This window comes from Ambystoma mexicanum, chromosome 4p, assembly GCF_040938575.1.
Source record: "Ambystoma mexicanum isolate Mex_15411 chromosome 4p, UKY_AmexF1_1, whole genome shotgun sequence".
NCBI classification, from domain to species: Eukaryota; Metazoa; Chordata; class Amphibia; order Caudata; family Ambystomatidae; genus Ambystoma; species Ambystoma mexicanum.
Window position 1 is genome coordinate 198,499,431 of NC_090927.1, and position 27,051 is coordinate 198,526,481.

At 48.1% G+C, this 27,051-nt stretch overlaps 1 protein-coding gene across 2 annotated transcripts in view; it reads right to left on the minus strand.

Annotated features, from left to right (window-relative positions):
• ELP3 (elongator acetyltransferase complex subunit 3) overlaps window positions 1-27,051 on the minus strand; it is a 1,295,792-nt gene that overhangs the window by 1,230,296 nt on the left and 38,445 nt on the right. The window contains exon 1 of one of the 2 annotated variants that reach the window (XM_069605692.1): window positions 8,335-8,502. The exons of the other annotated variant lie outside the window; for it this stretch is intronic. Within the exon in view, the coding sequence (XP_069461793.1) occupies window positions 8,335-8,353 (19 nt within the window). The 5' untranslated portion in view covers window positions 8,354-8,502. Of the gene's footprint in view, window positions 1-8,334; window positions 8,503-27,051 lie in introns of those variants that run through there. 2 annotated transcript variants of the gene reach the window in all.

Consider the following 27,051-nt stretch of genomic DNA (forward strand, 5'->3'; position numbering starts at 1 on the left):
AGAGGCCCAATGAACGTTTTGCATACACCAAACAGAGCTCCTTGAAGTCCAAAGGATTAAATGTCCATTCCTGGGATGGAGAAAAACACATGCCGAGACGATCCGCTGAGGTGGTGATCACCCCCGGGATGTGGATCCCTTAGATGGGATTAGAAATTGGAAAAGGCCAGAGTTGTCAGGTGCTGAGATCTTGTACATCCTTGCCTGTTTACACAGTACATAGTTGGAATATTGTCTGTTAGTGCTACCACCTCCATCTCCTGCTGTTCCACAACCCGCCCGCCTCCCAACCTGCTCACCGACCAGATGATTGGGCCTTCAGACACTTTTAAGACACCTACTCTGGGCGCCTCCTGCACGGGCAGCCCTCGGCTAAGGGTCCCAAGGCCAAGGGCAGATCCCGAAGAAGCAGTTCCAGTTTGTGTTTGCCTGTGTTCTTCTGTAAAGCCAGCCATCAACCAGCACCGACTGATACGGTAAGTGTGATCTGGGTGGGGAATACAGCAATTACTGTATTCCAGTAAAGCCCTACCACTCTTATTATCTTACATAGCACAGCACACCCATGTTAGTCAGCTAGCAAGTCGTTTTTCAATCACTGCCGTGTCCCAATCTTACGCAGATCCCCATTTGCTGCTGTGTCTCAAATGTAGGCATTTTCTATTTATTGCTGTGTCTCAAATTTAGGCGGTTTCTATTTATTACTAGGTCTCAAACGGAGGCATTTTCTCTATATTGCTGGGTCTCAAATTTAGGCGGTTTCTATTTATTGTTGCGTCTCAAATGTAGGCATTTTTCTCACACTGCTCAGGTATCTCAAACGTAGGTGTCTCTCCACGGGTGTAGCCCATCCGTATTAGTGAGCCATATCTTTCACTTAGCCCATCATGTGTTAGGGAGTCTTACATTTAGCCCAGCTTTGTTAGTGAGCAGTATCTCGCATTTAGCCCATTTGTATTAGTGAGTCAATCTTTCACTCAGCATATATGTGTTAGGGAGAAATATCTTGCATGGACGTATTTCTTGGCACAGGGAACACATTGCCCCTGGAGGAACCCTTGGAGGTGGTAATTGCTGCACAACAGAATGTATGAGAGCGGAAGGGGCAGGTGCCACAGTTAGTCAAAACAGCGGGGGTAGAAAAGGGTACTGCCACTAAACAACTCTACAAAAAATAAATAAATAAATCACCATTCTGAATACACCTCTCAAACTGAACTAAACACAACCATATCGCTACAGCACAACAAACCGCACACACTTTACTATACCACAACAAAACAAACCACACATAGCCTCTCCCAACAGGACATGGCGGCTACCAACCGAAAAGCATATCTACGCTCACTAAACGGTGTCAAGCAAACTGAAGCTGCCAATAGCACATTACAGCTCTCTTGCCATTTTCTCCCGCTCAGTCCTACTAACTTACCCCACTTCCCCTTGCTTTACAGATCCACCAGACAGCCAAGAAACCAGGCAGGTGGAAACAGTGCGCAGTGTAAAAACCTTTAACATAACATAACACTGGAGGACTGTGTAAACTGCAGTAAATTCTTTCCAGTTGGATGATTGATGTCTCACCTCTGGTTCCCACCTTTGCTGATGACAGGTCATATATAGAGTTGCTCCCCATCCCATCTCCCGGGCATCTATTTTAAGAATGGTTAGTGATGGCCAGCTCAAAAGGGATCCCTTGCTTGAGTTCTTGTCCCATAGCCACCGTTGCAGAGTCAACCCCAAAACCTCGCCCCCTGGTAGGATGGCCTCGAATCCCTGGTGGCTGTTCTCCAGTGCCTGTGAATGATGTGTGCTAGTGGTGGTGGTAGATGTAGCCTTGGTAATGGGACCATATACACAGGGCCATGTGCCCCTGTATTTGGAGAACTTGCACTGCCATAGTGAAGTCTAAGGTCAGGATTTTCCTCAGCAGATCCCACAGCCTCTCTGCCCTGTCCCAGACAAGCAACATCCTGTGTCTGGCAGATATGTGTCACATGGTTGTCAGCTGCAACTCCGAGGGGCTGGTGGAGCTCTGAACATCGAGTTGTCCAAGTATGCAAATGCCTGGATTCCCCAGGTGTAGAGTTGCCCCTATAGGTGATTGAATCTTCTTAAAGAAATAAAACACCTTGGCTCTATCCTCAGCCCTACGGAAATTGTCAGAACTGTAAATGAGCAGACGCCACCGTAAACCTGACATACCTCTGATCAGATCTCTTTATGGGAATGTGGAAGTGGGCATCCAGTAGGCACAAGGATACCAGAGAATGCCCTCCAGAGGTCAATGGGATTATTTCTTGAAGCGCGTGTTGGACACACACCTGTTAAGATGCTTCAGGTCTAATACCAGCCTGTACTTTCCTGACTATGTGAGTACTAGATAAACAGTAAAGTAGAATCGTGCTCACTTGCTCCCCTTGGCATAATCAAAGTCAGTTGCTTTTCCAGAAGGTCCTCAAAACATCTCTTTGTCTGCCCTTTTGGCAAGGGAGTAAAAATGGCCTTGAATAGGGCACAGGGAGCGAGGAATTCTATTATGTATCCCACTTCAGGATCCTGAGAACATAACTAACTGATCCGTGACAATCACATTCCAGTTCGCTGAGAAATTTGGTGATCAGACCCCCAACAAGCTGCTTTAATCTTCAGGGCCTCTGATGTTTTTGGGAAGACGCTGCTTTACTGGTAGACTCGTGAGACTTGTATCCTAGTTTCTGATGACACCTACTCGTGGTCAGGGTGGATGAATTGCAAGGCTTTTTGTCAGTCCCTGGTATAGGTTTATACAGTTATTTGTTTTTTTTCCACATTTCATCAGCGTTCTTGTCATTTCTGAACATCCTATGGCGATTTCAAACAACAGTGCCTCTTCAAGGACGTAGATTCTGGGAACTCAGTTTCTTGGGTATGTAGCAACGTCATCTCCCAGAAACTGTAGACCCCTTGCCCCATAATCATAGCCAAAACCCAAACCCTATTGAAGATGACATTGGACAGAATGGCATCCCGTATTTGCTTACCCCAATTTGAAAGCACAGATTCCCCCCTTCATTGATAGCTCTGTGGGGCTCTGGAATTTGTTTTTATAGTTTATTGAAGGTGTACAAGGCATAGATAGTCCCCTTGAGGTCAGATGGGATCCATGCTAAGTGCTTCTTGGTGCCATATGCACCTTCTTGTCTACTTGATCACTTAAGAGGCCTTTATCAGACACTGAGAAACATACCATTAGACTATGCAGATTGTCATCCATCTGGATGCACTCCAGCAAAGGATTGACTTCTCCCCTGAGAGGTCATATTTCCAACAGAAAACCGGGACGTAGCAATTGTATCTGGCTCCTTTCATTCTCGAGGATTCAGTATTACAGAAAGGCCCCTCTTAAGTGCATGCTTGAACTGGCATATCTTGAGCTCTCTGTCCAGGCCTGAAAAATCCATAGCAATAAACCCATGCTCTTTGCTGATAGCTGAAGGACGTAAGGCACAAGAGAGAAAGCGTGCAATAGAAATATCCGATCTTACGCTGCTTGCTCATAGGTAAGTGCCTGTGAAAAAAGTGGGAGCAACTGCCAAGCACTGAGCCTTTTTGTGAATCACACACAAGCGTAACAGAAAGCACATTTAAGAAATTAGGCCACATTTTCCTGGCACGTTGCTGCAATTGTATACTGTGGCCCGGTATCCAGTCATAATTTCGAATACAATATATTCGAAAGTAAAAATGTCGAAAATATTTAGTCGAAAAACAAAAATGTCGAAAAACAAAAATGTCGACTTTTTTCGATTTTATGTGTTAATAATAAATATTTTATTAAACTTTTTTTTAAAAATAATTAAAGGTATTTCCATGGGGGGTGGGGGTGATGGGGAGGATGGGGGGGTTTGGGGATAGGGGTTTGGGATGGTTTTTTAAATAATTAATTATTTAATATTATATTAAAGATTTTTTTAAAATAATTAAAGGTATATCTATGGGGGGTGGGGGGGATGGGGAGGAGGGGGGGGGTTGGGGTAGGGGTTTGGGATGGGGGGGGGACCCCCCCATAATAAATGTTACTATCTGGGTAAAAAAAGAGTGTTTTGGGTTTTCAATTTTTTTTTCGACATTTTTTTTTCGAAATTATGACTTTTCCTATTATATGTATGTTTTTTCGACTTTTTTACATTCGACATTTTTTTTCCGACATTTTTGCTATTCGACATTATGTTTTCGACTTTTTGACTATAAACCCTGTGGCCCATTACTACATATTTCTCCTCCCAATACAAATGTTGCCCACCCCTCGGAGAGAACAGTGGTCTTTACTTGAGACAGCAGCTTTTTATGAACCCTGAAACACAGATTGCGTCTGCTGAAACTCAACATCCGACTATTTCTCCTGGATCCTGATGCATCCATCTCCCCAACTGCCTCACCAGCAGCATCCTGCCCACCTTCTAGCATGCCCCTGCGGGTTTCCTCCCTCGGAGTTGACAGTAGCCCCAGTGTCTATCAAAAGTAGTGGGCGACTCCTTCCATTTGCACCATTACTTTGTGGGCTTCACTGCCATCTTGCTCCCCATGTATCAGATTTATGAACATGTCGGGATACTCTGGGTCCTGTCCATAGGAGCATTCGTCCCAGTTTGCATATGGGTCCTCTGGGTAGCCGTAGCGGTCTGTGTAATAGTCCAGCTGGGGCAGCTGGTCGTCGCCCGTTTCCTCTCTGTGTTGCAGACCTTGTTCCATTGCCCTGACCATCCTCCTTGGCTGCTGCGGATATAAATGTGGCTGTCTCCACTGCATAGGTGGCGGGTGTGGTCTGTATGGTTGCCTCCAGCTATTTGGTGACATTTGCGGCTGTCGGCCTGGTGGGTACGGCCTTCCTTCATGGCAGACAGTCTGGAAGTGTCCTCCTCTGCTGCATTCTGAGCATCGTTGGCTCATCACCGGGCATGCACCCGAGTGGGGGAAGATCTGCCACAACGGTAGCATTCCTTTGTGGGCAGGGACCTGTTCGAGTCTGTGGATCCCCTACCCTCAGCGGTCCCTCTCAGCGGGGTCTGGTAGTCGAGTATCCCTCTTCCTGCGTCTCTGATGCTGGCGAGGGTCGCTACCGAGTCGACTTTCTCTGTCTTTTTCTTGGGCATTTCCATAGTGGATGCCTGGATCTCCACCCTCTCATGAATTCTCACCATCTCAGTCACCTCATCAACTGTCAGGGGTTTCTTCAGGAGTTGCTTACGCAGTACGGATTACGTGCACCCTGCATTGACGCAGAGCCGGATCACTTAGTCGTCTGAGAAAGCTGAGAAATGGCAGTGGACCAATTTTTGACGAAGCGAATGATGAATTCCACCACGGTCTCGTGGGACGTTTGATCGCATTGATTAAACACGTACAGTTCATAGTCTCTGTTCGGTTGTGTTACGTGTTTCTTGTCTAGGGCAGCTACAAGGTGATCAGAGGTGGTCCTGTCTGCTGCTATATCTATGGGGGGTGGGGGGGGACCCCCCCCCATAATAAATGTTACTATCTGGGTAAAAAAAAAAAAAAAAGTGTTTTGGGTTTTCTATTTTTTTTCGACATTTTTTTTTCGAAATTATGACTTTTCCTATTATATGTATGTTTTTTCGACTTTTTTACATTCGACATTTTTTTTTCGACATTTTTGCTATTCGACATTATGTTTTCGACTTTTACGGATTACGTGCACCCTGCATTGACGCAGAGCCGGATCACTTAGTCGTCTGAGAAAGCTGAGAAATGGCAGTGGACCAATTTTTGACGAAGCAAATGATGAATTCCACCACGGTCTCGTGGGACGTTTGATCGCATTGATTAAACACGTACAGTTCATAGTCTCTGTTCGGTTGTGTTACGTGTTTCTTGTCTAGGGCAGCTACAAGGTGATCAGAGGTGGTCCCGTCTGCTGCTGGGATAATTTGGATGATGCCATTTATTTCCTGTCCAGCAAAGTTTGTAAAAATGTCCTTAAGGACCGGCGACTTCTCCTCCCCTACGGCTTTAATGAAATTGACAAAGTGCTCAACCCACGCAGTCCACCTGGGACCTCTGTCCAGCTGTGGTTGGAGGCTGAATGGGCAGGGTACTCAGGAACACAATATTGCTGGGGCCTTGCTGTTCTCCTCCCTGATCTCTTGCTTGGTCCACCATGTTGGCTGGTCTGCTGGACATCTTTACCCTGTGGTGGGATCTCGCTTGCAGTGGTGGGCGGCGCAGTCGTCACCCACCTGTGTGGTTCCTGGCGGGGTGTGGGATCCGGCGAGTTGTAGGTGGAGAACCTCTGCTGATGTCCCTGCTTCCCTTAGCAATGCGTGGCAACATCCTGTGCCAGTGACTATGGCCCCTTGGTATCGGGCGCCCATCTGCAGGCCCTTGTTCAATGTGTAGGAACTGCTTGTTATAAATACTTCTGTGTGCTCTTTTTTTCCTGACTCCTGTTCATGATTCAGGCCCGCTTCCTCTTTCTCTCCTCTTGCTCTGGTGCAGTGAGACGGGCTTGGGGATGTGCCAGGCAGTGAGTTCCGTGGGTGGTGGGCGGGATGCGGTCGGTCTGCCGTGTTAATGAAGGATGTGTCTTCTGACGCAAAGGACGCCGTCACCTGACCAACAGCACTGTGGATGAAGGACAGCTTCGTTGTTGCAGAGCACAGGACGGCGAGCGGACTGGCACGCGAGCAGCAAAGGATGCCAGTTTACGGCGAGCGGGTCTCTCTGGGTAGAAGGACGGCTGCTTGGAAGGCACGCTGTTAAGAAGGACGGGTCAGTCGCTCTCAGCAGGTGCTCATTCTCTGCACTGATCACCTGCATTCCAACCATGTTCGCCGGTTGTTATGGGTTTTGTGGATATGAGCAACGGTTCTGAGAGTTCACGACACCGTCTATGTGAACATCATTTATTTTTAACTGCCTCTTCCTCCCTCGCCCTCTTCCTCCTCTTACAACCTTGCCTCTTAACCCTTAAAGACGCAGGCTCTTTCCCTCACAACAGTGTCCATTCAGATTGCACAAATATTTATACGCTCATCAGCAGAACCTTTGAAAAGAAGACCTGTTTGGGGAATAGGAACTCTGATGGGGCATGTGCTTATGAAAGACCACATAAAGCTCCAGTTTCATTTAAGATGGGGTACATAATGCTACACATTTTGTTTTGCTTAAAACATTTCTATAAAGATGGATATATGTATAGATTTATTATGTGTGGAATTTTAAACACACCCCTATAAAATGTAAAAAAACATGTACCTGTACAAATTAGGGGTGGCAAGATATTTGATCAAGGGCCCAAATTTCAGACTGGTCTTAAATCCCACCTTCATCATTTTACTAAAATATGCGATCCTGAACAAATCATGCTATTTCACTGTGCACGATCTGCCAAAATTAAAAGCCCATAAAAGTGATTCAGTACTATGCTATTGAAAAAAGTTACACTTATAGTATTGTGTCATATATAATACTACTACTACTAATAATAACAATGCTCATTTATATATTGACCATCACAAAGTTTTGTGTCACTTGCTCAATAATGGCAACTGGTCGTGATCCCCCTGGGTATTTATGACTGGTGTGAATCGATGTGATGTGATTTGAAGTGTTGTCCCTTCTGGTGATGCCACCAGTCAACACATTTGAAAATTACAGGGCCTGTCGAATCTTTTGCTGCACAGTCTCGCTAATCCTAGAACTGGCCCCGTTACATGGTTTCCCCATAGATCAAATTACCAGCACATCGGAAATGTTTGGGTTAACAACGCCACATAAGGACTGATAGAATGGATGTTTATTTTTAAATATCAACGTTGTGTTTTTGGTGTGAAACCTCTTTGTTGCAATCCATCGCATCTAAGCAACTGATACAAATAATCAGTCACAGACAAATATGAGAACGAGGGAGGGCTGGTGGAATGTGATCATAAGAATCCAGTAACACGGCAGAATGGTAGAAGCTGTTGGCATAGTAGCGGTGGGAGTCCAGAATCAGGCAGCTGGAGGCAAGACCGGCATGAGAGCTGCCCATGTGCAGTCAAGGAGTGAACTGGTTGCACTGCAGAGGGTAGTCTATTTAGTGGTGAGGACAATTAGGATTTGCTTATGTATGCAGATGCATTGCACAGCTGTCAAGATACCCCATGACATGAGTAAGCTCTATCAAGTCCTGTTTTTTCTACTACTGTAACTGCAATGTAAAGAAAACAGCAATGCTTGGGGCATCTCTAGGCGTCTGGCATGTCACAACTTGAGAGTTCTGGTAGTTAGTGGTACGGGTGTGTAGGTGGCAGGGAAGTTGTGCCTTGAGAGACAGGGGGTAGAACTCACCTGTCTTTTTCTGCTTCATGATCGGCAGCAGAGGCAGGCACCGACAGTGCGCCTCACTTCTATCAGGATCAGTGCTCTGTGTAGCCGGAACAGCGGCGTGTTTACTACTCGAAGCAGGCAAGACACATGTTCCAGCACGGCCACCGTCAACTGTCAAGTCTCCCGCAGGAAAATGCAGCGGCCATCTTACACGAGAATACAAATCATTCAACCTGGCGGCACTTCCCCATGCAAACTGTAAAGACCCATGAAGCATTCCAAGGGTGGATCCGAATTTTCAATGATGATTTACTGCTTTCGTATATGATCAGGGAATTCTACTACCGTAAGCAGGAATTTGAAACTGTAGTATGTGAAATTTAAAAATACCTATATTCTATATAAAGAACCTGCAAATTCACACAAAACTACTCGGATTCCTATTTTTAAAAATGTAATACAAACATTTCCTTTCGATATTTGGCTCGCAAGAGTCTTTTAAATGCATCGTTGCCATCGCCTGCCCATCAATAAGTGTCCTCTTTCTATAACTTTGGAATTGTGTAAAAGATCAGTCACGGGTATAATGAAAACATTTGAACAAAAACAGTTCAGCTAGCGAATGGAGCCATGCGGAATATTAAATTATATTTATTTCTTAAAGTGTGACATTTACTTATAGAGCTATATTATTGATTCGGTAAATATGCATACGTTATTTGCTACAGACGATATAAGATAAAAAAACATTAGGAATATTCTCTCCGTTTTCTGTCTTCGTTCTTAAAGGCTTCCTTCAGGAGGTTTCAAAAACACTTAACGAATAGTTTTACAGTCCAAGATGGCTGCCAATTTGAGCATTTGAACTCCTTTGTAGCTAACATGATTCTGTCTCTACCAAATACAGGCTGTTAAAATAAATTAAAAACCGCTCGATTTACAAAGCTGGCAATTCACTTTCCTCAGATGGTGTTCTACTACCATCTAGTGCTCACTTCGATAAGTACACACAGGTCTGTGTGTATTTAAGAACCACTTACTGATTCGGCCAATGCTTGTGTTACATCCGCCCTGCGTCCCGCAATGCGGTGACGCAGGGCGTCTGAATAAAAGCCCCGCCTCCGTGCATGGGAGGCAGTTCCGGGGACAACAACGAACAGTGTGTGACGTGTGTTCATTTCGCTCCCGCTGGAGCTGCGATGCCGCGGCCTGCTCATTAGGCCCGGCACCCCCTGTCTCCACGCGCGCAGGGCCGCGAGGCAGGATACAACAATGGTGACGAGGGGAACAGGACCCAGCACTTGCGCTCGGCGCTCAGCCAGCTGTTGCTGACCCACGGCGACACACCGAATTTTTGGAACATCCGGTGGGGGGCTCACAAAACCCCCCCAATGACAAAAAAAAAAGTTTTTTTTTCCCCTTTTTCTCCTCCACTTTTGTTAAATACCAAGTTGGCTTGATGGGCCACGGCTGTTTTCGAAGGGACACATCCCCTAGGAGCTCCCATCGTGCTGTGCATCAACCATTCCGTGCACACCAGGGGTCAGAGGCCCCGCTCCAGTGCAATACTTGTGGACTCGAGGCTACTGCACATGGTGAGCGCCTGGATCGACGCAGCTGCCCCTCGACCATGGCGTGAGACCCTCAAACCTCGGAGGGACAAAGTCACCAAAGGACACACATCAAGGTGAGGCATTTGAACCCCATTGGGACACAGCGAGGTCCTGCCATGGCAACTGGCACGTCCACCCCCAGGCCCGGCACGCCCTCTAGACTGGCGGCGAATCTGTCGATGTCGTCACCGCAAGCTCGCCCACAAGGGGGCTCCTCGGCAACGATTCAGCCTTTTGACCCATTCACAGATCCATCATCAGTTGGCCCCTGGTGGCAGCTATGGATCCAAAAATTTGAAATGACAATGGAGTGCAAGGACGTAACCTCCTCCAGGAAGAAGAGATCACACCTGTTACTGAATGTGAAGGACGAGGTGCTACGCATCTTTAACTCACTAACCATCGATGTTGGCCAGGATATCTACCAGCTAGCGAAAGATGCCTTGACGGCCCATTTCCTCCCACAACTCAACCCCGACTATGAAACCTTCATTTTCTGCACCACATTTCAGGCAGAAGAGGAGACCTTGGACACCTACCACACCCGACTCAGGAAGTTGGCGATCTCGTGTGAGTTCACGGATGTCGAGAAAGAAATCCGGAGACAACTCATTAACGGCATCCAATCGGAGAAACTGAGGAGGATGGTGCTGAGTGAGAAGGGCATCTCTCTGACACGCATTCTGGAGTCTGGTCGTCAAACGGAGCTGGCACATGCTTGGGCCGGCAACATGGGCGTGACTCTTCAAAAACTACAGCCTGCCCTCACGACATCCATGGTGGCCCATGTCACCAACAGACAATCCACAAGGGATGAGGCTGGCAGCAACTACACACCAGCCAGATGGCAGCCACGGATCCCGGGACCCACAGAGTGTGGATGGTGTGGTGGACCGCGACATGGACGGTGGAACTGCCCCACGCAAGGTACAACATGTGGGGCATGAGGCAGAAAGGACCACTATGCTAAGGTGTGCCGGTCATCAGGTACCCCGCTACCGCCTCCACAGAATCCCCAGGAGAAGAGTGGGACCAAGAAAAAGAAGCAAGCAAGTGCACGGCGAGTCGAAACAACCAACTCCTCAACTGAGGAAGAAGGTGATAAAGTCACAGGGCCCAACAAGATCCTGGCAGGGAGCAGCGGATGAAAGGGAGAAAAGTATACCTGCTATCAGCCCTGGATCAGGGACATGCTACGCAAAGAAAGGGGCTCAGGAGGCGCAAATGCCAGGTCACTCTCCAAAACCAACGGGTATGGATGACCATAGACACGGGAGCTTCCGTAAATGTTATGCCCACAAGCACATTTCAAACACTGCAACCACGACCGGACCTGAAGAACACAGACACTCTTCTGTTTGCATATGGCTGCAGGAAACCCCTATCGGTGGTTGGCAGATTCCGCACCACTCTCAGCCACGGTGAAAACAGGCTACCGTCTAAAATCTAGGTAGTAAATGCAGGGATCGAATGCCTTCTGAGTGGTGATGCAGCCGAGGACCTGGGGCTAGTAAAGTTCATCTGTCAAGTCAAGGAAGCACAAGAAGTCGAGAACATCCTGGCACAGTATCCCAACCTGCAAAACGGGATTCGGTGTTTGAAAGGAAAGACAATCAAGCTCCATATTGACGAGTCGGTCCAGCCAAAGGCTGTCAGACACCGGAGGACCCCCTTCCACATGCGTGAACAAGTGGAAAGTGAACTGAAGGCTTTAGAAGAAGCCGGCATAATAGAAGAGGTAACGGGGCTGACACCATGGGTTCCCCGATGGTGGTCACAAAGAAACCTAAACAGCCGGGAAAAGTCTGAATTTGCATTGACATGCGTCTCCCAAACACTGCCATCAAGCGGGAGCGCCACATCACGCCGACCCTCGACGAAATCGTGGCTGATCTCATGGGATCAAGGGTCTTCTCTAAGGTTGATTTGAAAGCAGGATACCACCAGCTGAAGCTGCATAGGGACTCTCGATACATAACCACTTTTTCAACACACATGGGTTTGCGAAGATACAAGCGGCTAAGCTTTGGGATCTCTTCGGCTGCGGAGGTCTTTCAACAGACAATTCAGGAAGTCATCAGGGGCATACCAGGCGTCCTAAATGTAAGCGAACACATCCTGATCCATGCTCAGGACAGAGGAGAGCACTTGAGGAGATTACGGATGCTTTTGGCCTGACTAGAAGACGCTGGACTAACCATCTACAAAGAGAAATGTGAGTTCTTCAAGGCGGAAATATCATTTTTTGGCTACAAGTTCAGTAGCACTGGCGTTTCCCCGGGCCCCCAGAAGGTTGCCGACATACAGGCGGCGAGTCCGCCTACGTCACCCACTGAAGTGCGCAGCTTCCTGGGGATGGCCACATACTGTGGGAGATTCACCTGGAACTTCGCCACTCTCTCCGAACCCCTTCGAGAACTTACCAAGATCAACACAAAGTGGGAATGGGAGCAAGCGTGTCAGGAAGCATTTGAAAGCATCAAAGAGTCCTTATCCATGGACACGAAAATGGCGTACTACGACACTGCGCTCCCGACGGAACGTTTTGTGGATGCCAGCCATGTTGGCCTAGGGACCACCCTCATGCAGGTCACCAAAGAAGGCGAGAAAAGGCCCATCGCCTATGCGTCAAGAGCTCTCACAATGACAGAGCAGCGATACTCTCACATTGAGAAGGAGGCAATTGCCGTACTGTGGGGGTGTCGTCACTTTCATCTTTATCTGTATGGCAGACGGTTCATGGCAATTACGGATCACAAACCCCTTCTGCCAATCTTCATGGGCACATCCTTGCACCCGCCGGCCAGAATAGCCAAATGGCTGCTACATCTCCAACAGTACAATTTTGAGTTGGCCTATCAACCGGGAAGCGGAAACCCGGCAGACTTCCTCTCGAGACATCCTCGAGCGGCGACGCCACAGGAAGTTCAAGTAGCTGAAGAAACTGAGGAACATATCTGCCAGGTTGTGCGGGCCATGAGACCAAAGGCCGTCAGCAGTGATGACATTGCAGATGAAACACACAAAGACCCATGTTGCGACCTGGTTAAGGATGCCATCATCTCAGGCGACTGGAGGTCCTTCATGAAGAACACCCATGACAGAAGAGCGGAAGCGAAAGCGTTCCTCACAGGGATATTCACCATACGACAGGACCTGTCAATCACAGAGCAAGGACTGCTGCTCAGGGGGGATCGGATCATCATCCCGCCGTGCCTGCAGGACAGATAGTGGCGCTCGCCCATGAAGGTCACCAAGGGATGGCTCGGTCGAAGGCTCAAATCCGACACCGAGTATGGTTTCCACAGATAGATGAAAAGGTGGAAAAACTAGTCAACACCTGTCTACCATGCCTGATAACCGGAGCCCCACCTGATCCAGAACCAATCCAGTCAGCAGAACGAGGTCTTGGCAGATGGGACGCAATAAGCATTGACTTTTGTACACTGCAAGAAGGTCTGTACCTCCTGGTGGCCATTGATGACCACTCACGATACCCCGAAGTCGAGGTGGTCGAATCCACGGCAGCAGAGGTAGTCATCCCCACCATCGAGAAGATGTTTGCAAGGCATGGACTGCCCACTACAATCAAGAGTGACAATGGCCCACCATTCCAAGGGGAGGAGTTCAAACACTACCTGCAAGAACTCAACATCCGGTATCATCACATTATGCCAAGGTGGCCCCAGGCGAATGGGGATGTGGAACGGTTCATGAGAACCCTTAAAAAAGTGCTGAGGCTATCACAAGCAAATGCCAGTCCGTGGAAAGTCCACCCCTATCGTTTTCTGCGAAACTACAGAGTCACCCCGCACAGCATGACGGGTGTCCCGCCAGCTGACCTCATGTTCGGCACCGTCATAAAGTCTTCCATTCCTCATCACCCCAGCAGAAGCCCGGACAGATTCGACACCGAGCGCACCGAAAGAAGGACAACAGGAGCCAATGCCCACATGAGTGCCAAGAGGAGGTCGAAACCATCCAACCACCAGGTGGGCGACCAGGTGGTCATGTTGCGGAACCCGACAAAGTCCAAGCTGGACTCCCGCTATGAGTCTCTCCCATGGACTGTCAGTGAGACACAAGGGACCATGATAACTGTGCAAAGAGGACACCGTCAGGTGACAAGAAATGCGTTGTGGTTCTTCAAGGCGGTGCCACGCAACCTGTGGACTGATGGGGTATGTCCCCAAGAAGATGAAGACTCCCAGCTGATGGAGGAAGAACCCACCAACTTTCAGGGTGAAGAAGAAGCGAGTGGAATAACATGGGAGCAGTTGAGCGAACCTGACATGGGTGAACCGGAGATGGAAGGTGAGAGACCCGATGAGACAGTGGGGCCCAGCTCCAGGGGTGGGAGATATGGCTTAAGAACTGCCACCAAGCCGCCAGCTCGGCTCAAAGACTATGTGTGGTAGTTTGCCCCACGAGAACTCTAAAATTGGGAAGTACATGGGTTTTCATGTAGTCTCAAGCATTTGCATATATGAGTAATGTGTGTGGTTTAATGTTAAGTTAATTTAAAATAAAGGAGGAATGTTACATCCGCCCTGCGTCCCGCAACGCGGTGACGCAGGGCGTCTGAATAAAAGCCCCGCCCCCGTGCATGGGAGGCAGTTCCGGGCACAGCAACGAACAGTGTGTGACATGTGTTCATTTCGCTCCCGCTGGAGCTGCGATGCCGCTGCCTGCTCATTAGGCCCGGCACCCCCTGTCTCCACGCGCGCAGGGCCGCGAGGCAGGATACAACACCTTGATTACTTAACTATAATCCTAGTTACTCCTAGTCCTACTGTTCCTCATCACAGTACTTTATTTTGAAGCCCCACCTCCACTCACAGGAAACCTTTTCCAACTTGCATAGAATTGACCATCCGGCTTGAATCACAGCTCGTCACCAATGCGAGGACCTGCACACAATCCTTCTCTTATCACACATTCACCACCTGGAACTTGGTACCACTATCGCCTCGGAATGCCCACCAATTTCCCAAATCTCTCGAAATGTGGCCTTTTCAAACATCTGAACAAGGACTAATCTCAATGGACCCACAGACCTACGCACACCCCTTCTCACAGTACTCTGCTACTGTTAAAAGATGCCTCCGCCCTAGCACTTAGCCATTGGCCTCCTCCCTTGGCACCCCATAGCCCTGCCCTCCTGAGCTCCCACTTGCACTTGGCCACATCTTGCTCCGTCCCCCTTCCCTATATCCAGCACTTCCCTTCACTGCACTTGCACTCCGAATGTCACAAGGCCAAGTGGACCACAATTGTATATTCACTGTTTTTGCCATTGTTATTTACCCTCTTGCTCCCTCCCCATTGTGCCTCGGGGCGCCTGTAAACACCACTTTGTTGTATAGGCACCTAACAAATGTTCAATAAATAAATGAATACACATTCTTTGATGAGGAGTAGTCAGACTAAGAATTATGGGGATTAGCAGTAAGTAATCTTTGTATTACCTCCACACCCCTGTAGATTATAGTTCCTATGAAACAACACACTTGTATGCTATAACACACCCATCGCCAACTTTATTGAAGGATAACTGGCCACACTTCCTTCACTGTGTTCAAGACCCCAAAAAACCAGTTCAGAACGAAAGCACGGACTTCCTGACTGGCCATATTTAACTGGTAGTGCTGAATTAATGTGTTGGGTTGGCCCAGGTGACCGCCCTACAAATTATCTGGAGGGAGACTTCCTGTGCATTTTCCGAGGACATTGCCATGCCTCTGGTCGATGACCCTGGATCCGTAGAGTTAGCAGTACCCCAGCTGCCTCATAGGTCATGCAAATTAGTGTTCCAAGAAAGCAAATGATGGAAACCACTAAGCCTGTCCTGCCCACCCACCGACCCTATAAGTAACAAGCAAATTGTCAATTTTCCGAACATAAGCAATCCTTGCTACATATGTGGTCATCCAAGGCATGCTATTTCTTCTTCTTCGGTGAAGATTGGCTCAGATTGAACACAGAGGCACAATGTCCTGAGACCTGTGGAACTTTGAAGGCACTTCCAAGGATCACAGCGGGAGTGTGCATATCTCCCCAATCGGGGCAGCTGCAATTGCCACTAGAAACGCAGTCTTGAGAGTCAATCGTCTCAATTCAGTGGCCTCCACCGGCTGAAAACACAAATCCAAGTCCCTGTGTAATCCACAGTGCTGGACAGGGCAAAGCTCTTAAACAATGCCCACATGAGGGCATCACTCCTCAAAATGTCCACCCCAGGTTCACAAAACACCTTCACTGCTGCCCATTGTAAGCACCAGCCCTCTTTATCTACACATCTACACTAACCAGCTCATACAGTTCCTCTGTATTCTAATCCTCTTCTCCTTGCTTCCCACCTTACCCTCCCGTTCTTCTCTCCTTGGTACTTTGACACTCATGCAATTTGCCCTTTTGTCACTTGACAAATGTCTCAATGCTAAAATGTACCTGTTTGCATTCACACTTGTGCTACTTTAATTGCCATTAATTTGTCCCTACCGCCACAACTCAGACACTGTCACCCCAATGTGATATGTGACCAATTATTCTGTATACCAATTGTATATAATTCATGACCTATAACTGCTGCGCCGATATGCATTGCACAACCATCACGTGTCCAGACCACCCTTCACAGCCTTGATAAAGACTACGGTCGAAACGCGCATCGGCTCTTGTTTCACCTTCACCTGGCATGTGTTTGCCAGACCAATGAAATATGTGTTCACCACATTCAATCCTTATTGATGAAAACAAGTCAGGACTCCCTTCCACATTATTTCAAGTATCCAAAAACTCAAAGAATTAACAGCTACAACCTTTGGTCAACAACCAACCGCCAGCGCCATCTCAAAACAAGGTTTGTCACACCACCCAAGAACTAACCCCCAGGGAACATTGGAGTTCTGGTTCCCTGACAAACCATGTGCCAGGACACAGGTATTATTATGCCCATCATCTAAGTCTTGTCGCAGGGGACCGCCGTCCCTTTCAATTCCAACCAACGAACCTGCTGCCCATTGTACCCTCAAGGTAGACACAGCAAGGCCCTTCTCACACCCAGCAGACAAGATTGTAGTATAGCTGCCATGCCTCAGTACTGTGAGGAATCCTGTGTCTCCCTCACTGAATCCCTGGCTAAAGTCTCCTCCCAGGTGGCCAGGGGAAGGCAGACGCTTCCTGATTCCAACCCTGCGGGTGGTATACTGTGGGAGGATCACCTGGGTAGAGATAAGGCCCAAGGTAGTGAGGTGGATCCGTGGGATTAGACACATTATTTGTCCACTGACAGGGAGACACTTACCACTGTGCCAGAAGAGGTTATGGCTTGTTGTCATTTTGATGTCTCTCAACCTCCTATTAAATCTAAGGTGGTAAACCCTAAGGTCTTAACACCAAAGCACATTATACCAAAAGAAAGTCCCCTTTTGTTTTCTGCAGTTAAAGGCCCTCCTCAGTTCCAAGGGTACACTACAAGAGATTGTGGAAATGTCTTCGCTAAACCATCTTCATTTATAAAAGTTAAAACCTACAACCCCTCTGTTAAAATTACCAAGGGAATTAAGTAAACTACATGTCCCAGAATCCTACAGGAACTGAGACAAGGAAGAGGGCTGAAGAGGTATGTAGATGTAGTAGTCAGGCAATCAGGCCTAACAGCCAATGCCGGAGTCAGGCAATGGAAACGAATGGCTGAAACCTGAAGCCAATTGCCAAACCTGTGAGGCATAAACGGCCCCAGCAGGAGAAGAGAGAAGGAAGGAGCTGGGGCAGGAGTTGGAAGGCTGGCAGTAGTAGTAGAACAGGAGTAGCACGAGGCTGGCAATTCACAAGCAAGTGGGAGCACATAAGGGACGCCAGAATGTGGAGACAGCAGATTTCATCTGCAAGTTCTGAGATGTTCCTGTGTTCTCAAAACCTGTCTTGCGTGGCTGCACAGATGAAGACGTGCTGAGGGTTATGTGTTCCCCATGTGCGCTGAGTTGATGTGATTGCAGAGCCATGACCGTGCTGAAGCCTGAGGCTCGTAGCAGAAGGAAAGCAGAGGGACTGACAAGTGAAGGAGGTTCCCATGCAACGTGGCCGGACCAGAGACACCTGTGCTGCAGAAGGGTGTGGGTCCCAAGTGTGTGTGTGTGTGTGTGTGTGTGCGTGTAGTTGCCAGTGTTTTGTCTTCATTAATTATATGCTGACCTTGTCACTGGCTTTCCTGCTCATTCGTTACCATAAGTGTGTGCATATCACTATTAATCACGTTCATTTACTCTGCCATCAGATCTCCTAGGGACTGGAATGACTATATAAGGTTTGGATGCTTTTGTGGGCTTCATGCGTGTATCATCAGGTGGGTGCACTGAAATCGGAACACTTCGAGCACCAATAAAAAATGCAGTTCTGATTGTTAATGACAGTAAAATAATGATAAATACAATGCATAAATACATTATAGTTCGATATGTAAGGCGACAGCATTTTCTTCCAGAGAAGCGGGGGGGCCTCTCTGCTTGTGGGAGGACCAGGTTACTGCTCTGGGCCCCCATCTCGATCATTCGCAAAATGTCAATGTTATTGTTCCCCCACTCACTATCGTTCTCCGAGTTTTGTGTCAAAAGTGTCAAGTGCTTCCCAAGTGTCCCCCCTCCTGCGAGTGGCGATTGTCTCTTAATACAGGAGACAGTTCCTTGGCTAAACTCTGGGAAAAATAGATTAGAATAACACTTCGATGAGTCACCTTTACTGTGCATGTTCAAAGTGTGTGAGTTCCCAGTCCACTCCTCGAATCTGCTTCAGTCCTGAGGACATGTTGGACACTGGTCAGTATGAAGAAATAGGGAAAAATGACAACAAATATAACAAATAAGGTTCTTGACTTTGCTCCCTTGATCTGTCCCTCAGCGAAAGTCTCTTCAGAATCTCCTCAGATAATCTCTCTGATGGTTGGAAAGTTCTACTTGGAGTATTATTCCATGCAGGAGCATTCCCATTTGTGCGATATTGGCTGGATCTCTGATGAAGGTGAGGACATCAACCTCGATAGGTCTCCCCACTAATTCCGGAAAGTCAGTAATTAGGCGAAAAAGGACGTTGTGTGCTAATCTGCTGTCTTCAGGTGATAGGGACATGTGTCCAGTCTTTGTTGAGATTCAGGATTATATGTTCTTTCCTTGACGTGAACAATGTCTGCACTGTCCGGTTGCGTGGAGTGCGACCAAAATACTGATTTTATTTAACAGATGGCTCAAATGTTCAGTGTTTGCTGGATCTCGAAGGAATATCAATGTATCAGTTGTACTCCCGACAAGAGAAGGACAGTCTTCGTTTATGCAAAAGAAAAGTGTATTGATGAGTTCATCTATTTCCGCCTGTGGTGGAAGCATTTGTTTCCTTCTCACTGCACTCATGGAGTACGATGAATGTTTCAGCAATGACAGTAAGCAGTTGTCTGATTATTTTTTCGTTGTCAGGACCTTGTAAAAAGTCTGTGACACTGGTGAGCCTCCCCACCAGTGAAGGGTATGATACTAACACTAGGTGGAAATATGTAACCACGTCCTTTGTGATGTCTCTATTGTGGGACCCCATAAGTGCTTCCAAACAAAGTCTTGGTTTCTGATGAATCGGGATGCTGTATCTGTTTCCAATGTATGTGTCCTTATCAAAGTTTGTCATAGTCTTTTTCTCCTCACGACTTGAGAGTGTTTTTGTTCAAAAGTTCAAGTCAACAAAACATGTTGTGGCTTATACGCACAATTTTCTTTTTCACCCTTCAACTAGGATGCACAGAGTGTCCGTTTTTATATCCTTATCCCCTTTTTGCTTAGCGGAAGTGTCTAGGTTAAACCAAAACTTGCAAAAATTATTTGTCTTTGCTGGTCATGCGTCCTTCTTCCTCGTCATGGATCTCGTCTGCACGTGCTGTGGTTCTTCCCTGCTGTCTGTAGTCTCTTCACGGTGGGGTGCAGGCAGGGGGGTTCCTCTGATGTATGGCTTGATATCACCCAGGAAGATCCAAGCTCTTCTTCCTTGTAGCTTGACTGCGGATGGAGTAACGTCTTCAACTGTGAATGGTCCGTTGAACCTTGGCTCGTCCCACTTTTCCCTTGTGTGATTCCTCATCAAGACGGTGTCCCCAGGGAAGACGAGTGGAACACCTAGACACTGAGCTGTGTCTTGTGTAGTGTCTCTTTCTGTATTCTGTGCTGCACTGCACCCTGTTCGTCGTCGCTACAGCTGGTCTGAAATTACAGTAAGGCAAGATGTCATGCAGTTCGGATAATTTTGCATTTCATAACCTAGAACCTCTCCTGTCGACTGGGCATCACATCTAGCTCTATCTCGGGGTGTGAGGGGAGTTCTCATTCTTCTTCCTGTGACTATCTTGTGTGGCGTAAGATGATGTTCAGAGCCTGGTTGGTTCTGAAGAGCATACAATGCCAGTGGAAGGCAGTGCAACCATCCCCTCTTTAGAGTAAGCTTCAACTTGGCTATCCTTTCCTTTAACAAGCCGTTGAGCCTCTCACAGACCCCATTACCTTCTGGATGATACGCCGACGAGAACTTGTGCTTTATACCAAGCAGCAAGCTAATCTTCTCAAAGACTGCATTTACAAAATGAGCCCCATTATCTGATCTCATGACTTCACACACCCCCCACCTGTGGAACACTTCCCTCACTAAGAATTTGGCCACACAGGTAGAGTTTGGGTGTGTACATGGACCTGCATCTATCCATCTAGAGAATGGACACACCATGACAATTAAATATCTGTACCCGTTGCATACTTGAATCAAGTCGAGGAAATGGACATGCAAGTGCTGAAAAGGCTCATTTGGCCTGGGGATGACTCCTCTCATTACTTTTAATGTATGCCCAGCGGTGAATTGCTGGCAGATTATGCAGTTCACCATAAAGAATGCAACATGCTCAGCTAAATTCGGTGTGAACCAGTCTTCCGCAAGCATTGCTGCTAGATTCTCTTTTGTCATGTGCGTCGGGTAATGCAACTGTTCCAGCGCTATTTTTAGTAGGGCTACAGGCATTACTGGTTTACCAGTGCTGTCTTGTCGCCACAAACTGTCTGAGGGGTTAAAGAACACCCTTGACGTTTCCACAAGTTTTTCTCTTCCTGTGGTGCCTCCCCTTGGAGCTCGATAAGTTGCGTTTGCCCAAGATCGTTTTAGGCCTCCAATGTGGTTCATGCTACCATCATCCTTTCATGGGTGCACGCCACTTCCACTTCCATAATCGTCTCAATTTTGGATGCCATACATTTGGCTTCAGTGTCTGCTGCTTGGTTTCTGCGTGAGACAAAATATGTCCCCTTGGTGTGGGCGGCTCATTTCACAACCGCAATGCCCACTGGGAACTGTAGTGCCTTTATCTGCCTGTCCAATAAGGCTGTGTGCTGTACTGGCATGCCGTCCGCTCTAAGGTAGCCCCTCCTTTTCCAGCACGCTAAGCCTGCGTGCACTGTTGACGTCACATAGGCGGAGTCACTGTACACCATTACTTCCTGGTCTGCGTGATTCTCCATGGCGAGTATCAATGCCAATAATTCTGCAGCCTGTGCTGAGTAATGAGATGTTATTGTCATGCCGCGAGGTGGGTGGAGTCTGTGGAGCCGCTAGCGGTGCAGATACTAGCCCGTCGCATGCTCTGCTCACCCGTCACGTTCTCCTTCAGCACCGTTCTAGTGTTTGTGCGCTGACGCGACTCGGAAGCTCCAAGCCTGCCGCTTCCGGATCGCGGATGCGTTGCAACGCTTCCGGTTTTCGTGTTCCTAGTGTGCTGTCCGCTCTGTGCTTTTCGCAGCCTTCACGCTCGTATATTTTCCCTGTCGGTCCCCGATCCCTATCGGGTCCCGTTCCTCCTCTATTGCTTGCCTGCTCCTCATTGCTCTGATATTTTTCCCCCTGTATTTCCGTACCTCTTATCCCCCTCCTTCCAGTCTTCTAGCCCACCCCCGTCCCATCTTTCCTTCACTCTGTGGTCCTTACCTTTTCTCTGTTCTGTCTTCTTGTCCCCGTCTCCTCCTCTTCTTCCTGCGGTCTTCCTGCTGGATTCCCTGTGTACCGGACCCCGGCCTGTTACTTTCGGTTTGTCTACTCTACCGCTTGGACACCTTCTTCTGTTGCTTCCCTGTGTACCGGATCCTGTCCTGCTATTGGACTGCCGACTTCTCCTGGTGCCCATTCCTTGAACTGGGTTTCACCCCTTGTTGCGCTCCCGTGTGATTCTGTGCAACGTCCTGTTGTAAGACTGCAGGTGGATTCACCATGCCTGCTCCCATTCCTTGGCCATTCTGCATCATGCCTTGACTTCTGCACGTGCGAGACAAACGCCCTGTCATTCCGCACATGCAACATACTGGTGGTGGTCAGTTGATTTGTCCATTTGACATATCAGGGTTACCATTTTGCACATTTTGAAAGCCTCCTTGATTATTTTGGAAGCCTCCCTGATTGCTCTGCCATCCTCTTCCTCTAAATCGTCTTCCCTGTGGGTAAAACCCTAAGTTACCCTGGTTATTCTGTTGTGGATTGGCCACCTGCTGCATGCTCTGTTCAGCTGCATTAGTTAGCATGGCTCCCTCAAGAGCATACTTGGATAATTTCTTTTGCACCAGCTTCGCTTCCTCACCCTTTCAAGTTGCCTTCTTTTCACAATTTTTTTCTTTTAATAGTCTACACTAATGTGCGATGGCCAACTATATTTCAGCCCAAGGCTTAGCCTCAACTCCTACCAATTTCTTGAGTTGTTTCTGCACTGGTTCTGGCAACACTTGACACAATATATGGTAAAACACAGGTATTGATTTCGTCCAAGATTCATGCGTTTTGAGCACCCACGCGTCTTGGAAATTCTGGATATGATATAAATTAGCGTATCTTCCGACTCCTTCATTTTCTGAGTCATTATAGCTCCCATATCGGAAGTATCTGAGTAAAGCACTCATAGCGCTTTCCATACTGCTGCTCTGCAATTGTTAAATGGTGCTCTGTCATGCGCGGTGTTGATTGTGGTTACACCAGGGTACCCTGCCCGTGTCCACACATCGTCTGCTCTCTCACCAAGTATGGCAATCAGAAGACCTTTAATGTCCCCTATAGCTAGCATGTTTTCCCCTGTCATTTTTTCTAACTCATGTATCCATTTTCCGGCTCCCGATGTCAGCATTGAAAGCTTGTTTTTCAAGTTTTCTCGATGCATGTGTGGCCATGGAATATATTGTGGTCTTGCTCCCCCCTTTTCTAGTAGCAGAAACTGGAATGCGCAGCCCTCTTTCTCTTCTCTCATAGTTCCCCTGTCTATCACAGGGGTAATATTCCCGCATCGCTGTCTACCTGGCAATGTCCTTAGTCTGTCTACAAAGGGCGGTGACGACACCCTCCTCTGACCATGAGGTACTCCTTCATGTCAATCAGAGAGTAAGCATGGTGGTGTGATATGATGAGTTATATGCTCTTTCAAACGTTCTTTGCATTCTAAACCATACTATATACGTCACGCAATATTTATGCGTTCCAGTCCGTACCATGAACAGCTATCCATTCTATGCACCCCAGTCAGGTCCAAATACACTCTGGTCCGCCCTGCGCAGTCTAGTCTGCTCCACGCATGTGCTCTTGTCTGCCTCACGCATGCACTTTGACTGCCCCAGGCATGCACTCTTGACTGCCGCAGGCATGCACTCTTGACTGCCCCAGGCAGGCACTCCTGACTGCTTCATGCTCTACGCATTCAGTAGCTCAACGTACTCATCCATTCTACGCACTCATCAGTACTGGATGCGTCAGTGCTCGTTCGTTCTATGTGCTCGTTGGCTCTACGTGACACGTCAGTTCACTCTGGGCACTTGATCGCTCCAGGTACTCACCCGCTTTATGCCCTCACGCGTGCTATGTGTTTACCTGTTTTACGCACTTATCCCCTCTTCGCACTCACCCCCTCTATGCACTCACCCCCTCTATGCACTCACCCCTTCTACGGAGTCCCCTCTACGGACTCACCCCCTCTACGGACTCACCCGCTCCACGCACTTAACCGTTCCACGCACTCATCCTCTCTGCACTCATCCGTTTTAATCACTCGTGATTTTCACGCATCCAGCAGTAATATCTTGTTCTATATATTCATCTCTACACTCATCTGTCCTATACCTTCATTTACTCTGAGTATACATCCACTTCATATATTCATCTGTTCGATACGCCTATCCGCTCCATACTCCATTCGGCTTCAGACACTCAACCCCTCCATACACCGATCTGCTGGCTGCATACCTTCATTTACTCTGAATATACATCCACTTCATATATTCATCCGTTCCATATGCCTATCCGCTCCATACTCCCCTCGGCTTCATACACCTAACCTCTCCATACACTGATCTGCTGGGTGCATACACCTAACCGCTCCATACACCCGTCCATTCCATGCACCCATCCGCTCCATACATCCATCAGCTCCATACATCCATCCGTTCCATACACCCATCCGCTCCATGCACTCATCCGCTTCATGCACTCATCCGCTCCATGCACTCATCCGCTTCATACACCCATGCGTTCTATACACCCATGCGTTCCATTCCACCGTCCGTTCCAAACACTCGTCCGCTCCATACACTCATCCACTCCATACACTGATCCACTCCCTACACTCATCCACTCCGTACACTCATCCGGTCCATACCCTCATTCGCTTCCTACACTCATTCACTCCATACATTCGCCAGGTCTGTACAATCGTCCGCTCAGGCGATAAACACACTCTCCGCACTTCCGCATTCATCAGCTATCCAGACTTGTTGGCTCTACTTACTCATCCGCTCCATATTCTGTTCTGTTCTATACACTCATCTTGTTTTCACTCATCCGTTCTGCACATTCATCCGGTTTGCGCATTCTTGCGTTCTAGTCGCTTCTCTTAAATTTACGCACTCATCCGTGTTACGCACTCACCCCTTCTACGTACACACCCCTCTATGCGCACACCCCCTCTGCACGCACACCCCCCCTGCGCGCACACCCCCTCTGCGCACATACCCCCTCTGGGCTCACATCCCCTCTGGGCTCACACCCCCTCTGGGCACACACCCCCTCCAAAGCACTCATCCGCTCCAACGCACTCATCTGCTCCACGAACTCCTCTGCTCCATGGACACATCCCCTCTCCGCACTCATCCGCTTTAAGCACTTGTGCTTTTCACGCATCCAACAGCGGTATCCTATTCTATATATTCAATCTCACACACTCGTCTGTTCTATGTCTTCAACAGCTCTGCCCACTCATCCTCTCCATGCACCCATGCGCTCCATACACCCGTGCGCTCCATAGACCCCTCCGCTCCATACACCCCTCCGCTCCATACACCCCTCCGCACCATACACCATTCGCTCCATACATCCCTCCGCTCCATACATCCCTCCGCTCCATACACCCCTCCGCTCCATACATTCCTCCGCTCCATACACTCTTCCGCACCATACTCTCCTCCGCATCATACTCTCCTTGGCTCTATACACTCGTCCGCTCCATATACACATCCGCTCCATAGACTCATCTGCTCCATACACTCATCCACTCCGTACAGTCATCCGCTTTGCACTTCCGAGTTCATCCGCTATCCACTCAATCATGCGCTTTACTTGCCTCTCTTGTGGAAACCTGCAGACTATGCCCTGGAGCTGTCACATGCTCTACAAACTCATCCGTTCCACATACTTATCTGTTCTACACACTCATTCGGTTTACAGTCATCTATTCTTCACACTCATCTATATTACGCTCTCATCCGTGTTACACGCTCGTTCGCACTACATACCCGTCCGCTCTACACACTCATCCGTTCAGCGTGTTCATCCATTCTGTACACTCATCCGGTTTACTTATTCTTTTGATTTCTACACTCATTCGCTATATAGCTGTCTGTTCTTCCACTCATGCATTCTTCGACTCAGCGCATTCATCTGTTCCACCGGCTTCATCAATTCTAACTATATCATTCCAGCCATCAATTCTAACTATATCATCCCAGCCATTCACTTTGTTTACGCCACATGCAATCTGTCCATTTCAGCAGTTTAACTTTCTTTACTGTTTTCGTATGATTTACTCTTATTAACCCTTATACTGCTTTGATCTACTTTATTCGTTTAATTCTGTTTGTCCTTCTAGTTTAAGGTAAGGCTTATTAGTTGTCAATTTCTTGCATCGGTAGTTTGTTGGATTGATGTCATTGAGTTGTCGTTAGTCTGTTTTGGGATGGTATGGTGCGGGTTGATTTTATGGGAAGAGCCAGGTTTTCAGCAGTTTGCGAAAACACGTTAAATCCTCAGTTAGACGGATGTGGGGTGGGAGTGAATTCCATAGCGTGGGGGCCAAGGCTGAGAATGATGCTCCGCCTAGTCTGACTAAGTTTGTTTTCGGTATGACTAGGAGGCCGGCTGAACTCGATCTTAGGGTGCGTGGGGGTTGATAGGGTTTTAGTTTGTCTTGAAGATATTCAGGTCCAGTTTTATGCAGTGCTCGATGGGAGATGCATAAGGTTTTGAACGTCACCCTTCGGCCTACTGGGAGCCAGTGAAGCGTCTTAAGGGCTGGAGAGACGTGGTCTCTTGGGCCAAGCGCAAGTAGTAATTTGGCTGCTGCGTTTTGTGGCCTTTGTAGTTTATTCAGTTGGTACGCATGGATTCCGAGGTATAGGGGGTTTGCGTAGTGCAGTCTTGATATAACGATTGATTGGACGGCAGAGAGTCTGTTGGGAAAGAAGAGATGCGTCTAAGGGTTTTAAGGTGGTAGTGGCAGGACTTTGAGACGTTGTTGACTTGGCGCGAGAGAGTTAGGTCAGAGTCCAGGGTGCACCCAAGATTTTTCACTGATTTGGAGGCGGTCGGTGAGTTGCCCATGGCGGATGGCCATGGTAGTGGGTGCGGAAGGAGTTCAGAGTTGCCACATACCATGAGGATTGAGTGATTGATCGTGTCAAAGGCAGCAGATAGGTCGAGAAGGATTAGCGCGGCACATCCCGCGGAGTCTGCCGTCATTTTAAGGTCATCCCAGATTGAGGTTAGGGTGGTTTCAGTTCCGTGACGGGCTCTGAAACCTGATTGGGCGGGG